Source organism: Gopherus evgoodei, chromosome 1 (genome assembly GCF_007399415.2).
Source record: "Gopherus evgoodei ecotype Sinaloan lineage chromosome 1, rGopEvg1_v1.p, whole genome shotgun sequence".
Taxonomy (NCBI): domain Eukaryota; kingdom Metazoa; phylum Chordata; order Testudines; family Testudinidae; genus Gopherus; species Gopherus evgoodei.
Window position 1 is genome coordinate 238,552,840 of NC_044322.1, and position 17,187 is coordinate 238,570,026.

The 17,187-nt window shown below is 40.9% G+C and overlaps 1 protein-coding gene across 7 annotated transcripts in view; it reads right to left on the minus strand.

The window, feature by feature from the left end:
* MPPED1 (metallophosphoesterase domain containing 1) overlaps window positions 1-16,852 on the minus strand; it is a 95,682-nt gene extending 78,830 nt beyond the window's left edge. For 2 of the 7 annotated variants that reach the window (XM_030540059.1, XM_030540007.1), the window contains exons 1-2: window positions 16,003-16,302; window positions 936-1,200 (exon numbers count right to left, since the gene is read on the minus strand). In XM_030540059.1, the coding sequence (XP_030395919.1) occupies window positions 936-1,087 (152 nt within the window). In that variant the 5' untranslated portion in view covers window positions 1,088-1,200; window positions 16,003-16,302. Of the gene's footprint in view, window positions 1-935; window positions 1,201-3,731; window positions 3,851-4,411; window positions 4,665-16,002; window positions 16,303-16,571; window positions 16,621-16,832 lie in introns of those variants that run through there. The other 5 variants (XM_030540011.1, XM_030540020.1, XM_030540050.1 and 2 more) reach the window with 5 other exon arrangements.
* Window positions 16,853-17,187: the final 335 nt, after the last annotated feature.

Sequence of the window (17,187 nt, forward strand, 5' to 3'; positions counted from 1 at the left end):
CTCGTGTGCTTTTTTTAAAGGAATCATTCCCTATGTTTAGAAATTACCAAAATGTATTAAATATAGTGGATGAAAGTAAGCCAATTTATTCAGTCCTGCTAAAGTAAAAAGTTTTTTTTAATGAAAATCAATTCTCTGACCAAAATATGTTTGATTCTCTTTTTAAAGAATAGAATAAAATATGTTACATTTTGATTTCCTATAAAATATTTTGCAATGGATTTATATACTTAATTTACTCGTAATGGCTTAACAGTTTTGCTTTTCCTTCTGGCTCTCAACTTTATGGCAAGTTTCATTTTGTAATTATGATCCTACACTTGACATTAAAAGTAAATCACCATTTAGAGCAGTTAACTTTACTGATATCATCATATTATATAAAAAGTCAAAAACAAACACATTATTTTAATTACTCTTTAAGCACTCCATATCTTTGACACACTGGTATTAAAGTAGGTTGTTGGATGGGTACCCACACTATTTTATTTGCTGCTGTCGTTTTTATTTTGTAGTACAAAGCGGTAGTATAGCTAACCAACAACAGGAGAATGTTTATTCTGAATACAGAGTTGGTATTTCAACAGCTATTCACTTGTGATGCAAGTTGAGAATATGAGTTCACAAAGCTGATTAATGCTTCTAAAACTGTGGAAAATATTATCTATATGAAACCTCTTAGATTAATTACATTGCTTGTTATTGTTTTCTTTTTATAAAGACCAAATTGTGCTAGCACAGTGATTCCTCATCTATCCTTTAAAAAAGTACCTATGCTTCCCCAATGGACGGAATTGTATCAGTAATTATTATTAGAAAAAGACAGCAAAACATTGTTCTCTGAATTTTCTGACTGGTCCATCAAATACCACATTGACAAGGCAATAACAATTCTGAAGGCTGTGTTAGAGCAATAACAAAACTATAATACTTACATTTGCACATGTGGGGGCTGAAAGCGTCCCTGGTTAATGTTGTAGAACGTGAACGCCTGTGTGGGGTTTGAGCTGTACTCATCCACTTCAATTATGAGTCTACTGTGTTGATGCCTTCTAGCAGCCATAATATGCGACTGGGCGAAAGCCATGCTTGCACTGTGTAGTACAGCTTTTTCAGACAATCATCTGTGCTATCTTTCTACATCGACAGAAGAAGACCATGTCGTCTCCTTACCTCATCAACGTGCTCCCCTTCTGAAACCTAAAAGCAGATTGAAAAGATGGAGCATAACCGTTTGACAGTTAATCTGTTTTGGATTTCCTTTACTTAATGTCAGATGAAGATTTAAAGGGGGTGGGGGAACACTTACGGCTCAAAGAACTCATTACAAACCTTTCCAACTCAGTAATTTGATGAATATATTGTAGTCTGAGTTTGGAGGGGAGGGATGCTTGCAAAAGAACACATGGTGCAACATGTTCAAATAGTTAAGACTTTTAAACACAAATCTAGCACCATGCAGTATTGGTATTTCAATTTTAAGGTTTTGTCAACACGATTATTTACTCCCCCCGCCATTGTATTAGTGAATATTTATATCATAGCCCCTTCAAAAATGTTCAGTTGACTGTCTCTGAATGACTAAAGTGCAAACACATTTTTAAGTTCAGTTTAAGGCCTGTTTTTCAGTAGTGCTGTGGCATTCATGAAAGATATGTGTTGTCAAGCGATGCTTCCTTGAGACTAAGAAACAGGTATCAAAATGGGTTTCCCATTCACATTTTATTATATTATGCCTGGCTTTGTAATAATTTCTAAAGGGCCTCTAGTGCAGATATGAAAGCTCAAAGTGCTACTGCTCCACCTATCATACCTCATATCCTACTGTGAGGTAGTTTAGGCCCAAAATACAGGATTCATTGGAAAATGGGGTGTTTCACAGCCTTATATAAATAAATATGTTTTCATTAAGTTTTAAAAAGAAAATCAATTGAAACCATTTTGGATACTTCTCACAATGTATCCAACCCTAAAACAACAGCAGTGATTGTTTGGGAAGTGAAACTGACTGACTGAAATACCAAAAATAACCACTGAAAATAGCAGACAGTAAATTAGATTAGATTTTTGTCCGTCCCCGAACCCCCCCAACCCAGCTCCCAGTTTTAATAAACTCTTTCATTATTGGCAATAAAAGTAAGGCTCTTTTATGAGACTGTTAGTTTTTGTTTACTTATTTTAAAAATGCTTTGCTTCAAAGGAACTAATTTTAAAAATATTCACATTAGAAAATAGTTATTCACTGATTATATACAGTCGCTGGGCAGTGGTACTGAAAGTATCTTACAAATGGTCAACGTATCTCAGTTCCACTCTGATGGGACCACCTCCAAACATGATGAGAATGCAGTTCATGGTCTTTAATCACTCAGTCCTTTGCCTAGCTATTAAGACTGCCTACCTGGGTGCCATATCTGGTATTAGTTTTTGTAAGGTGGAAGTTTGTCTTCTGTGAAACTGGGATGAGACCTCTTGTTCATTTCATTACATGGCTGTAAAATGATGACAACTTGATGTTATTACCAACCTACAGGGACACAGTCTGAGGATTTAAAAAAAGAGTATATTTCTTCTTGACTCCACTAGAAATGCATGGTAAGAAAATAGTAGAAAAGTAGCCAAGGAAATTTTGGATTTTAAACACTCTCCGATGCAGTGTGCCTGCTATGGAACAGGCAGCAGAATGGAAGTGTTTGAAAGCAGCAGGAGGGAAGAGAGAAATGATCCTTGTAAAAATAATAGAGTACAAATCTTTGCACTTAAGAAATAAGGCCTGATCTACACTTAAAATTTAGGTTGACATAGCTAGGTTGCCCAAGAAAAAGAAAAATCCACACATCTGAGCACCATAGCTATGCTGACCTAACTCCTAGTGCAGATGCAACTAGATCAATGGAAGAATGCTACCTGTCACTATAGGCTGTGTCTACATTATGGGGTTAAGCAGCATAGCTATGCGAGTATAGTCCCAGTAGTATAGACAAACCCTAAAAGATTAAAATGGCAGCTATGAGGTCTTGTCCTAGAAGCACTGTGTGCAAAATGGTGCATTTTCAAAGATGTTCATATCGACCATGTATGTGAATGTCCGAGATTTTATATTGGACCAGCTGCTTTGAACAAACAGACATCTGTTTGAAGTAAACTAATATAAATGGTGATTTTTAGAACAAAATTCAGCACAGTTAGTAATTTGCAATTCTAAAGTGTTTACAAAAGGGTCTTGCAATACTTTATAAAGCATTAAGTTTCAACAACACCTTGGTGTGGTGTGTAAAATTTTCCCCATTTTACAAATGGTGAACCCAAGGTTATAGTGAGCTGAGACAAATATTTTCAAAATTAGGAGACTAAAGTTGGGCTCCTAAATATATATATATATTAAAGCACCTGCCTGATCCTGAAAATTGCTGAGCATCCAAAAGCTCCACTGACCTCAGTGAGAGCTGCTGGGTGCTCAGAACTTTTGAAAATATAGCTAAATACGCTTAACTTTAGGCTCCTGAATGATTTACCCAAGGTCACATAGAGAATCATTGGCAGAACCAGCCCTAGAAACCAGGAATCCTCACTGTGAGTTAGATGCTCTAACTACTTCCTCCTCACTGGACAAAGTGGACAATAGCACTTGCTAACTCCACTAACATTAGCTGCTTTTGGTAGAATTCATTACACTTTGTTCCCAAACACTGAGAAAAGTGTACCAAATATACTGCTCTGATGGCACTTACTGTAGAAGGGTTTTCATAAGTGAGGATCCACTGTCCTCACACATGGGAGAGCCTATGAATCACAGCACTAAGCCAGCCAGCATGGATGCTAGCCAGAGACACTCAGCATGATGGTCACCCTGTAAACAGGCAGAAAATTAGAAGCCAGCATGTCTCACTTGACAGGAAAAAATTGTGTTATGGTTGCACTACTGAGCCCTCTACCAAGTGACAGCCATACAATGTTCACCCTGGAGACACGTACAAATTGTCTAGGATAGGAAACAGGTTTCAGAGTAGCAGCCGTGTTAGTCTGTATCAGCAAAAAGAACAGAAGTACTTGTGGCACTTCAGAGACTAACAAATTTATTCGAGCATAAGCTTTCATGGGCTACAGTCCACTTCATTGGATGCATAGAATGGAACATACAGTAAAAAGATATTTATACGTACAGAGAACATGAAAAAGTGGAAGTACCCATACCAACTGTAAGAGGCTAATTAAGAGAAGCTATTATCAGCAGGGGAGAAAGAGAACCAAAATGCTGGATCTTACCCTAAAAATAAAATAGCTATCAATAACATGAACAACTAGTCCTAAACAGAAATCAGAATAATATAACCACAGTACATAACTAACAATATTAATTCAACAGATGAAGCTACTGTCAGCAATATACACAAATGTCTTTGATCCTTACCTTTCACTCTCTTGATGTCTTGCTGAATAAGTGGCTGGCTGGCTGCTAACATTCTTGGTGACTGATAGAACAAGCTGTCTCCCTCCAGCCTGACTGCTATCCAAACTGACACTAGTCACTCCCCTTTATTTTCCTTTACAACATTCCTTAAGATTTTTTAAAAATAATTTGAATTTTCCCCCATAACCCAAAATAGGGTGTGACATGCAGTAGGAAAATAATTACCTGCAGCTGTACCATGTAAGTTTTAAAATCACATGGCCTGCACTACCAACATACAGCACTAAGACTCAAATCCCCACAGCAACAACATGCTAACCACTCTCTTCCCCCAGACTTATGGAGCTATGGGATGGCTGCCAGGGAGACACAGAGAAATGTGAAAAAGGTTTCATGAATATGAATATTAAAATAAAAATCACAATTCTGGATGTCACTTCTTTTTCAATCTCCAACATTTATGATTCTATTAAATGATCTATCCATCTTCTTACCAGTGTAGGAATGTTCTCTGCATAGTTATTTTTCTAGGACTTTATCCAGTTTACTTTTAAATGTTGCCAAAGATCTGATCCAAAACCACTGTACTAAATGGATGTCTTCCCACTACCTTCAATAGGAATTCCATCACTTCCACTGGGAGATTATTCTGCAATGGGACTACCCATTTACTTGAAATTTGGCACGTTCTTAAATCCCCGTTGAACTGGGGCCTTAGAGAAATTGTATGGAGTTTTCCTGATTTTTTTTTTCAGCCCTACAATTTTTCTTTCTTAATGTCACCCCAATGTTCTCTTGTATAGGTACCAAACAAAATAATTCCAGTCCATCTTTTGCGTGAGTTATCTTGCCTTTGTTTAATTTAACCTCTTTCTCCTTCACTTTTGCCATTGCAAACCAACATTTCACTTTAATCTCCTTTCCCCATCCCCACTTTGATTCTGGTTCTGCCTTTTGTTCTTCCTCCAATTCCTATCTTTCCCTGTCCATTGTTCCTCAACTAACTTACTTCATTCTCTGTGCTACAGTCCCCACTACCACCTATTTTTTGTCAGTCCCATGGCAAACATCTGTTTTGAGATTTTCTGATAACCTTCCCAGGTACTGGACAAGAGCCTGGATCCAAATCCACCATGGCTCAAGTACAGTAGTTGTCATCTTAAATAATATTTAGGTTGTTAAAATAAAATAAGCAGAGGATAGAAATTAAGAAGTAAAAGTGTGAAGAAGAGATATATTGTGAGATGAGCTTTGCAAATATATGAAGTCAATGAGGCAGAGAAACATATGATGGCTACTGCAGATCGTAAGAGCTGCAGAGGAGCAGTTGCAGCTCTTGCACCAACGGTAGTGAGGTAATGTGAACAGCAAGAGAGACAAGGCCAGTGGTAGATGAGTGGGAACAGTGTAGACAGAGAGAAGATATGTGAGGCAGGCTAGAGTTTGTTCATGGAGAGTCTGAAGAACTGGGATTTGGGGATGCAATTGAGAAAGAAAGTGCAGTAGCAAACCGAGAGGAGATTAAGGCATTTCCATGCAGCTTTAAAATAGCGAAGCCCACATTTTTCAGGGAAAGAGGTGCTTAGAAACACAATAAATTCCATTAAAGAAGTATATGAGAGTTTGTGGTAGCTAGTACAGTCATACAGTGTGGCTGCTTATGGCACAAATACATCTTTGCTGGAGTAAACAAACTCAATAGTGCTTGGTGGAGAGTTCAAATCTTCCTCTGCACTGCGGGCAAAACTGCCCTCCTTGAGTTTCTGTCTCAGGAATAGAAGTAAGTTACTTTAGATGAGGAAGCAAAAACCTTATTTCTTAAAAAAAATCCAGTGCCACAGAGTGTTCTACAGTAAGGGCGCCAACTATCACAGTAACACTACTGTAAAATATAGCATTTGGATCCATTATTACAAAATACTCTAATATGTTTTTGTTTTAAACAAGGGATGGGTTGATGGAGGTAGGCCAGCATTAAAGGAATCTAGTGCTATCAGTAAAGAAACAATTATTTAATTTAATGTGGGAAATGAACTGGATGCTCTAATAGGTTTTCCCTCTAACTTGCAATGTTTACATAATCCTGACATAAACTGGTAAATAGGATCATTTTGCTGCTCTCAGTTCTGTAACCAGGAACTGGATAGATGTTCTTCTAGAGGAAAGTTTGCAATTAAAAACTGTTTCAAAGGAACATGTTCTTTGTTTGTTTGCTAAGACAAATAATGACACAAATGCTGGCAAATCACGACTACTAAACAGTCTCTTCTGGTTGTTTTGAATTTACCTTAAAATGAGAGCTCAAATGTTCTCAGCCTATGTATGGACTTTAAAACAAAGGTAGCACAATTAAATGTCAATTAGACGCTGGTAGCTGTTGAGGCTGATCATGTACAAATGTACTTCTGGAACCATTAGGCCTCAAGCGCTCCCTGTGAGCCAGTAGTTTGTTGTATAAATGCATATTTAGGGAACTTTTTAAAATGTATATTTTCTAAAGACTATAATGTGTAGCACTGAAATATGCACTTAAAAGTCTACTCTTCCCAATGTGAATGCGTTATGTACCTGCCATTAGTGTCAATGACAGTTAAGAAAGCATGCTGAAAGGAGAATAGATTCCTTGGGGATATTTAAGTTATAATCTGTAGTGTCATTTAAGGTGTTTTCCTCCCCCTGCAAGCTCCCCAAAGACTTCTGTGTTATGAATTAGTGATCTAAAAGTTCTATTTAGAAACCTAACCCCATTTTAGTTACAGAAGCACTACATTAAATGGCACCATTAACTTTTTTAAATGTCAGCTTAGTGCTGCTGAAAGGTGCCAGGGTGACAGCCTTGCAGACAGAAGTCCTCTGCAAGCTTCCCTGAACCACCTTTGTTTCTCAAGCCTGTCTGGAGAGACCCATTCTTGAGGGTCAGAGGGTAGTTCAGACACCATTCCCATTCACTCTATGACCATTTTGCTGTAACTGCTAAGAAGGGTGCTAATTATGGTGATTTTTTTGTAACATGGATACCTCTCCACTGGGAATGCCACTGAACACTCATGAGATGGCACAGGAGTTTTATAGTGTAAAAATTTAGAAATTGCTCTCATCACACGTTTCACAGTCCAATTCTCAATCAGAGCATATACCTTAGGACAAGCCTGCACAACTCGTAACGCGGCGAGGGACACATTACTCCAAAGAAAACAGCTGAGGGCTGAAACCCCCCGGCCCCACAGAAAACACCCACCCCCAGGACCTCCCGGCCCATGGAAACACCCCACCCCAGCACCGCCCAGCCCTGCTGGAACAAACCCTCCTTCCCCAGCACCGCCCCACCAAAACAGCTATGGGCCAAAAAGGAAAGTTGGGGGTGGGGAGGTGATACTTGATTTTAAATCAACCAGGGGCTCCCAAATGAAGACGTGCCTGGGAGCCCTCAGGGGCAAATTAAGGGCCCCGGGGCTGCGGCGGCTGGGGGAACCCGGAGCTTTGCGGAGCTGGGGCAGGGATTTAAAGGGCCCAGAGCTCCTGCTGCTGAGGGGAGCCTGAGCCCTTTAAATCCCAGCCCCAGCCCATCCGCTGGAGCTGCAGCCGGGATTCAAAGGGCTCTGGGCTGCCTGCAACCATGGGGAGCCCTGAGCCCTTTAAATCTCAGCCGCCACCGGGATTCATAGGGCTCTGGGCTGCCTGCAGCCGTGGGGAGCCCTGAGCCTTTTAAATCTCAGCCGTGTCCGGGAATCTCTGCAGGCAGCCCAGAGCCCTTTGAATCCCAGCTGCGGCTGGGATTTAAAGGGCTCTGGGCTCCCCACCACTGCGGGCAGCCCAGAGCCCTATGAATCCCGGCCATGGCTGAGATTTAAAGAGTTCTGGGCTCCCCGCCGGTGCAGGCAGCCCAGAGCCCTTTGATTCCCCACCGCGGGCCGCACAGTGAGCCTCCACGGGCCGCATGTTGTGCAGGCCTGCCTTAGGATATAACTGTAGCTATGCTGGCTTAACCCTGTGGTGCAGATGCAGCGTATATCAACAGAAGGGGTGCCGGTACACCATCTCCCAAAGCTATGGTAGCTAGGTCAACGGAAGCATTCTTCCACTGGCCTAACTCTATCTACGCTGGGGGCTAAGTTGGCGTAGCTACATCACTCAGAGGTGTGGATTTTTTTACTCCTCTGAGCAACACAGCTATGTCAACCTAAATTTTAAGTGTAGGCCAGGTCTTAGACTCAAAGTCCTTTGCTTCAGGAGCGTGTCTAACTGAAATAGATCTCTAGCATCCTTCTTTTTAAACGTCACTTCTCAATGGTGGATTTTGATCGTTCGGTGTGATGTCATCCTCATGATCTAACAGGACTTACCATCTCATCAAGCCCATTATTTGTTTCCACAGATCTGAACTGCTTTGGGTAATGTCTGATTTGTAATGTGGAATAATGTGCTTTGGTGACTCAATGAGACCTCTTATTTCACTTTAACTGAAACTACCTCAACCATTTTTAAAAAATTCAGATTCTCGTCCCATTACTTAAAACAAACAAACAAACAAAAAACAATTATTATGTCTTGCTGCTTATATCTACCTGTCATATACTGTGTAAAAAAAATCGTTTACTGAAATTAATTTTCTTCACATTTATTTTCCTCCACTGATCACACATACAAGTAAGTTACTACACACATTATTGTCATTATTTTAGTTTTAAAGAGCACTGAAGCAGTTGTTGGGTGAAACTGTCACAAAAAAAGATTATATAAATATTGTAAATAGATATAAAAGGAGGAAATAAGATACATTACAGTCTGTCTCCTTTTTAAACTATGCCTCCTTGCCCACTTCTGCTGAATTTCATCAATGGAAATGTTTTACTTATTGTATGCCACAATTCTGGACAGTCCTGTGGACAGACAGGCACACACGGAGGGAAGATGAATGCAGTCAAAATACACTGAATATTAAAATACTTCACCAAAGTAATCTAATAGCTATACTGATTTAATACGTTTACCGCTCAGAAACCTTTTAGAATGTATCATTTTGAATTATGACTACATGATTGTACTTTCTAATTCTCTTATTCCAACACCCGCAAAATAGCAGTTGCTTGTTCTTCATTTTATAAAAATTTGTTTCATTTTTAAATTATTAACTATACAACTTACTGGATCATGTCCTGGGGTACTTGCTCACTTATTCTTTTCATTCTTAAATACAAATGCAGCACAATAATACTTCTGTTTTCACTTCAGACCCTGAAGAGGCTCTATTTTACAATACATCATGAGCACCTAGTATATCTTGGATATAAGAATATTACAGTGTTTGCATACACCAATGTACTGAGCAAAGAGAAGATATTTATTGAAACTAAATAAATTATTATAATCCTACATTAGATCTTGACTAAATGTATCCAACATATCATACTTGAGCAAAGTATTAAAGTGGCCACATTTTCTTACCATATAAACCAAGTCCTCTTTCAGAAAAATTAACAGTTTTGGTTTAAGGTTATTTATATTAATCCTAAATAAATTAGAGGAAGCTAATCTACATAAGTAAGTCTAGTCAAGAAAATATTATATACATACATAAAAGCTGCAAATCTCTTTTTCCTCTCCTAATGTTCATCAAACTTCATGATATTATTACTGGAAGTTAAGGATATGCAGTAAAGAAAAATGACATACCAAGTCAATGCTCAGTTTAAGGAAAAAAATAACTGTAGATGTATAAAAGCCATGAAAGCATCAGCAAGTTAGTGCTGTGATTATTTAATTCTACACTTCACTCTGAAATTTGAGTTTGTCTTTTATCTAGTAAAGTATGTTTAAAAAACAAAATATTTTGTATTTGAGAAATTTACAAGTAAGTATTAAAACATACATGCAACAAACTAGTACTTGGAGTGTCTGGTTTAAACTCACAGTTGAAAAACTCTGTTCTCAGCCATCCTTTGATAGTTTTCATCCAGACACTGCATCAAGTGAGTTATGCTCCAGACAACTGGCCAAATCCTGGCCTCTGAACATACATATATGCAATTCCCCATGGGCCAAACCCTGTTTGCCTTATTCACACAAATATCACAACTGACTTCAGTGGGACTACTTACAAGAGTAAAGAAAGCAGAACTTGTCCCACTAAGTTGTGCACACATATCTGAGGGTAGAATATGGCACCCATTAGCCATTGAAGAGACATTATCTGGTACTTTTGCTTATCTCCCTCACACTAAAATTAAGGTGGGAGTGTTACAAAGCCTAATATTAATAGAAATGCTATAATTTTAAGTGTTCAGTTAAATTTGTTTGTATTTAAGCATTCAGATTTGGTGTTGACAACCCAAACACTGCAGCATTACGTTAGTACAAGAGAATGAGAAAGTAAAACTTACCAGTCTATTTCTGTTGCTGAAAGTAAGGGAAATGCAAAAAAATAAGAACAGATTTTAAAATGGGGAAAAGTAAAGTAGAATTTTAAAATTCTCAGGTTAATAACCTAAGGTGCTGGCAGTATTTTTTTAAATGATCTAAAATGAATCAACAATGCTTTTTTAAAACATAGCATTTCTCTGTACTGATAGGTAAAAGATAAAACTGTATTGAAGATAAAGCACATTGCCCGATCAACCACTGAGCCAGGTCATCCCCTCCAGTGGTAAAACCTTTGGAAGGAGGAAATCTCCACAGAGATCCTCTCATATCATCCCTATTAGGAATGAAAGCACTGGGGTAGCAGGATTTGCCTGTAGAAGAAGCCACAGGATCAGCCACAAACCTGTCAGATCTCCAGGGATCTGCTGGAAGCCACAGCCATCTGTACAAAGACCCTGCATTTACACGGGAGCTGCACTACAGGACTTCTACCAGGGAAAATATATTATGGGCTCAGACCATGTTATCTTCTCCAGGTAGCCTCCTTGGGCTGGACAAAATGTGTATCAGCTTTTGGGCTCTCTCCCCTCTGAACAAACTCCAGATTCACATGGTGCCCTCCATAAGGGCCATGGGAGAGGGGAGGATGCAGAGGCATGAGCCCTCTTGCCTTTCTTCATGTCAGAAAGGGGAGAGCTGTGCATGGAGGAAACCCTCAGTGCATGTGTCTAAGGAAGCTGAGCTAGGGCACTGATTTCTAATCCTAATATACAAATGTTATAAAATGAAGCTGAAATTTAGGTGGCTGTTTTGTATATTCCTTATGTACCAGAATGATTGAGTAGGGATCCAATCCCGCAACCCCTTCCTCCAGTGAGGAATGACAAGTCCCACTGAAGTTAATGGGGCTACTCATGTAAGAAAGGACTCTCAAGATCAGGTGCTATATATAAGTCTGAGAAAATAATTTGTTAGTTTATGACTGTAGAACCAGTAAGTAGAACTTGTGTGTTTGGGCATCCACTGAACTCACTGTTGTTATTATTATTATTATTATTAATTATGTTTATTACAGCATGACCTAGGAACCAACCCAGATTAGGGCCTCATTGTGCTAGGCACTGTACAAATAGAGCAGTAAACAGTCCCTTCCCCAAAAAGCTTAGTCAGCAATGCCACATTAGTTCTTTTACTTGGGTGGGGGGAAAGGGGAGTGGTTAGGAAGGGATTAGCTATTACACAGAAGACATGGGAAGGGGGAGGGGTTATAGGGACAGATCACGTGAGAAGAAGGAAGGGATGGAAGGTAAGATGGGCAGGCATGGAGTAACACTGAGGTGAAGCAACTGGAGGAGGTTGGAGCAAACAGCCAATCATCACAGGGCAGAGAAAATCCTGTCAAAACTGTAGAAAATATCAGTGTCCATTGACCCCTGCTTCTGCAGCTGCTCTGCTGGATTCAGTCTCTAACTGAATAGTAAGACTTTCATCAACCTTAACAGGAGTTGGACTAGGTCTATAGAGAAGGAACTGGGGTAGAAGGTCAGGAAGAAAAGATTCTGAAGAAAAAGTAGTTTTAAAAAAATAGTTATGCCATTGACAGTATCCTTGTTATTAATAACAATTAATTCATAAGCTAAAAAATACAAGACAAGCTTCAATCAGAGCAAATATTTACAGTTGAAATATACAGACACATACCTCTGAAAATAGGCATTTTTAATGGAAATCCTGACCCATCCTTACCATATTGATTCTAACAAGTACCTATGTAATTAAATACAATAGAGTATGTTGAAAGAACATTAAGGGCCCAATCCTGTTCCCAGTGAAGTCATTTAAGTCAGTGACTGAATGGGGAAATTAAGCATTTTACATGTAGTCAGGGTAATGAATCCACTCCAGATTAGCTGTGACTGGAAGTTACATAGCAACGGTAAGTTGGTAGTACACCTCTACCTTGATATACCACTGTCCTCGAGAGCCAAAAAATCTTACCAGGTTATAGGTGAAACCATGTTATATCGAATTTGCTTTGATCCACCTGAGTGCGCAGCATCCCCTCCCCGGCCCGGAGCACTGCTTTATCGCGTTATATCTGAATTCATGTTATATCGGGTCGCATTATATCGAGGTAGAGGTGTACTAACATAACTCCTGGTAACATATCACTTCTGGCACATCTGTTGGCAATTTTAGCAAGGAGGGTAAGGAGTGAATAGACAAAGAGTAAACTCCTTTATCCCTCTAAAGTGGTCCCCGCAGCACCAGTTTGATATTAATTAGCAGAACAGTTCTGCTACTGTCCACACTATATCTGTTCTACACAGAAACAGTTGCACAACTCCATTTCCATTCTTATCATCTTTCACAAGCAGTAAATTCAGTTATTTCATCATGGGCTTTTAATGGGGAATAAAGAGGAGAAGATGAACTATGAGAACTCCCTCTCCTACGTGCACAAAAAAATGCTTAACATTTCTGATAGACATAATCCAGAATATTGAGGGTTAACATAAACTCCATATCAAATTCAGAGATAATGTGTAGGGTGGTGCAAGATCACCTTGCACTCAATCAGACACCCTTACACTCAAGTCTATTCATGTGTGCACTCCATTCAGAGTCTAACGGTGTAAGGTCAGAATATGGAAGTACCCCTCACCCTACTTTAAAATAATCACGTTCTGTCTCTTCCAGTTCAGACTCCTTTATGTCAGTACAACAAGTGTAAGGGAGTCTCATTTACGTTATCTTACATCTCGCCTCAGAATTTGGTCTTCACCCTTAGCTTCTGTCAAAGCAAGGTCTGGAAAATGGCCTTTATGGATTTCTTTTTTATTATTATTGCTAATAATTTGGATGAGAATTGTTATTACTGTTCTGAGTATTAAAATTCTCACTATACACTATTTTTCTTTGTTCACTAATTATTGTTTTGTTTGTCTGGAAACAGGACCCGATAAATGGAATATAGTTTTTCTTTGTTTACTATTTATTATTGATTCATCTGTCTGAAAACAGGAACTGTTTTGATAAATGGATTAAATAGTAATCTGGTATCACAGGGTTTAATCCTTTTCCCGTATAATTCAAAGGCTAAATTCTTATTGACTTCAGTGTTGCGGAACTGTGCTCATAGTGACTTCTTCACATCACTCCGTATCTTCTACTGAAATACGAGGGCCAAATCCAGTGGAACTACTCAGGTGAGTCCAATTTGGAACCCAGAGCCCAATCTCGTTCCCAGTGATTTCCACAGGAGTATAAGCAGACAATTATTTTGTAACTTTTGATAGAAACTCCTCAGTGAATCAAAAGAGATTTTCCTACAAAACCACACTGTTAATAGAACTATTTCTCTCAAGAGGTCAAAGCATCAAAAAAGGTGGTGTGCTTTCAGAACTCCAGCCCCCTTTACACTGATACTAATAGCTCCAACTCTGAACATGCAGAGTTAAATAAAAGCATAACCTGCGTAAGTAAGACTAGAGTGTCAACTTTATACACGAATTTGCATTTTCATATCTTTACAAGCTAACACCATTTCAAATATTTTTAAAATCCCAGCTTAATGGAAGGTTCTAAAACATATATTATAGATTTGCTCTAATCTATCAAGCACATTTGTATATCTTGGAAATGAGCATTTTTCTATGTGTGAACTCATGTAGGCATTTTTTTAAATGGTTATTCTACTTCTAATAAAACCTAATGAGGGAATGGTATATGTGTATATAATGTACATTCAGAGAAAGATAAAAATTATAAGGGTGTGCAATCAAGATGTTCTGCCCTCTGAGATAAATCACAACAGCAAAGCCAGATCATACCCAATAAATCCATGGCTGAATTACAGTATACGTAATGTGTGTCCATCAATTAATGCATTTATAATATATAGTGTATCTCCTAAATATAAGAATGCCAAGAAAATCCATATGTAAAATAACAATTCAAAAAGTATTATGCATGCAACACACTGCCAGTGTGTCTGGCACCATGAAACACAGTTTATTATTCATGGGTCTTATTACAAGCTAGTACTCCACTGCAGGATATAATGGCCCCTTAAATACTTATCTCAAAAGATATATTCTTCTCATAGGGGTCAAAAGCCTATTTTGGGTACATAAATTTAAGATACAAACTCGTATTTAAAATACATAGTAAATTCTTTTCAAAATATTGTTAGTATGTGTCAGCAGTAGCCACTTTCATAGTTTAATAATCTTGATTAGTTATCGATTAATCCAGAATACCAAAAACAGTTTTAGACCATATTATAAATTAATCACTTGTTACATTTATTTAACTTTTACTGAAGTTGGAAAAGAATATTAATAGTATAATCATTAGTAGACCCTTTTTAACTATGGCATAGTGAAGACAGGATTGTGTATAGCGAGAGCATCTTCAGCTATTGATCTTCTTGCCAAGCAGTGATGGAATGTTTTAAACGTTAGGAGTTAGTCTGATTTATTTAAATCAATGTTTTATTTTCCTGATTTAATTTTATATATAATGTACACATGCACTATGTCTTACAGTGATGATACTATATTCAGTAAATAAAGGTTATTTACAACTGCGACAGATAAAATACAATTATTAATAAAGCCACAAGTTAAAAGTAGCTAAACATCCAAATCTCCAAATGTCCATTTTTTCTGTTCCCCTCCCCCCTTATAAAAGAATCGAATGTATAAGACTGTATACCAAACCGCAACCGTCTAACATAATAGATGATACCAGAAACAGCCTAATTTTCTAAAAACTTATAGAACAGTTTCCTGCTGGAACAAAACTTTGGAAGGACACTAAGCCTCTCCCACCACAAAGGAAGCAATTCAACCTCCACCACCCTTTCGTTTCGCCACTCAAGGGTGAGGGCACAAAGTGGCAGTGGCATGAAATCTGGGGAGTTCTGCTGCGGGAGGCTGGAGATAGTTAAAGATGGGGTGAAGAAAATGACACTGAAAGGCCCCCGCTAAAGCGCCACTGCACAACGAGGTCCAGCCCCACCCCAGTGTCTCTGGCTCCAGAGGAGAGGTGGTGCAATGCCCAGGCTGCCCTGAGGAGCCTCCACGGGAACTCTGCAAACAAAGTAACTTCCAAGGTGACATTAGGAGCCTGGAGCACAGGTGGGAAGGGCTCCTCTCCTCCTCGCAACCCCTGTGGGTACAGAGAACCCAAGCGAGCCCTTCTCAGCGCGCAGGGCCAGTCCTTACCTTCAGCCAGCCCCTTCCATCAGCCCGCCGGCAGAAGCCAAGCAGCAGCAGAGCCGCGCTGAGGCAGGGGAAGGGGAGCCGAGAGGATTGCAGCTGCTTTCCCTCCTCTTCTTCCTCCGCCGCCTCTCCCGGGCCGGGAAGCGCCGAGCAGCCTTTCCCCCCTTGGCCGGCTGCCTCCTCCCGCCCTAGCTCTGGGGCAATTGTTTGTTTGTTTGTTTGTTGAAGGGAGCCCGGAGCAGCCCACGGGGCAGCCTGGTTGGGAGAAGCCAGCCCCTGACGCGCTTGGGGGGGAAGGAGGGGTTTGCGGGGGGGGGGTCCAGACGTTCGCGCGGCGGCGCACCGAGCCCCCCCCGCCGGCTCCCCACCCCGGAAGGGAGACGGAGCCTTGGCGCCTGGCTGCCCCCGGCCACCCGCCTTGCACCTGGGGAACGAGCTGCGGCGAGCCTCCCCCCACCCCGCGTCCTTCCCCAGCCGAGAGCCATCCCCCCCGCCGCCGCCGCCGCACGCGTAGAGGGGGCTGCAAGGAGCCTCCCCGTCCCTGGAGCGGGGAGACCCCCCCCGAGACTTACCCTCCCCGCCAGGGCTGCTGAGAAGACGCAGCATTTTTTATTAATTTTTTGCAAGCCACCTTCTTTTCCGGCAGCCCAGACTCCCCTCCCCCGCCTCCTTTGGGGGGCCGGGGATTCCCCCCTCCCTTCCCGCGCTGGCTGCTGGCTGCCCCCCGCGCCTGCCCGCTTCTCCCCGCTGCGGGGCCGGTGTGACTGGCGGGTGGCCACTGCTCGGCCCCTGCGCTCCGGACGGAGAGAGAGGCGGAGCCCTTCCCTTCTCACCTGGTGTTGGGCGGCCCCCCTGGGGATGGGATGGTTTGGGGCTCTCCGGGCTCCCCCCGCGCAGTCTGGTGGTGGTGGAAGCGCCCTGCAGTAGGGGCCCCCATCGTTGGGCTGCCTTTGGTGATCACAGGAGCTGGGGAACCACAACCACTCCCAGCTCTGCCTGGCTGAGGGGAGAGGGTGCCCCAGCTCTACGGCCCCACTGGTTTAGGGGTGCCAGAGGTGGGGAAGGGGAACCCCCTGTGTCCCAGTGCCCCTCTGTCTGGCTGGTTCGGGGGCCCTAGGGAGTGGGAATCCCCTAACCCCCTCTGTGTTGTTGGGAACTTTCTCAGTAGTCCTGTCCCAGGCTGGGACT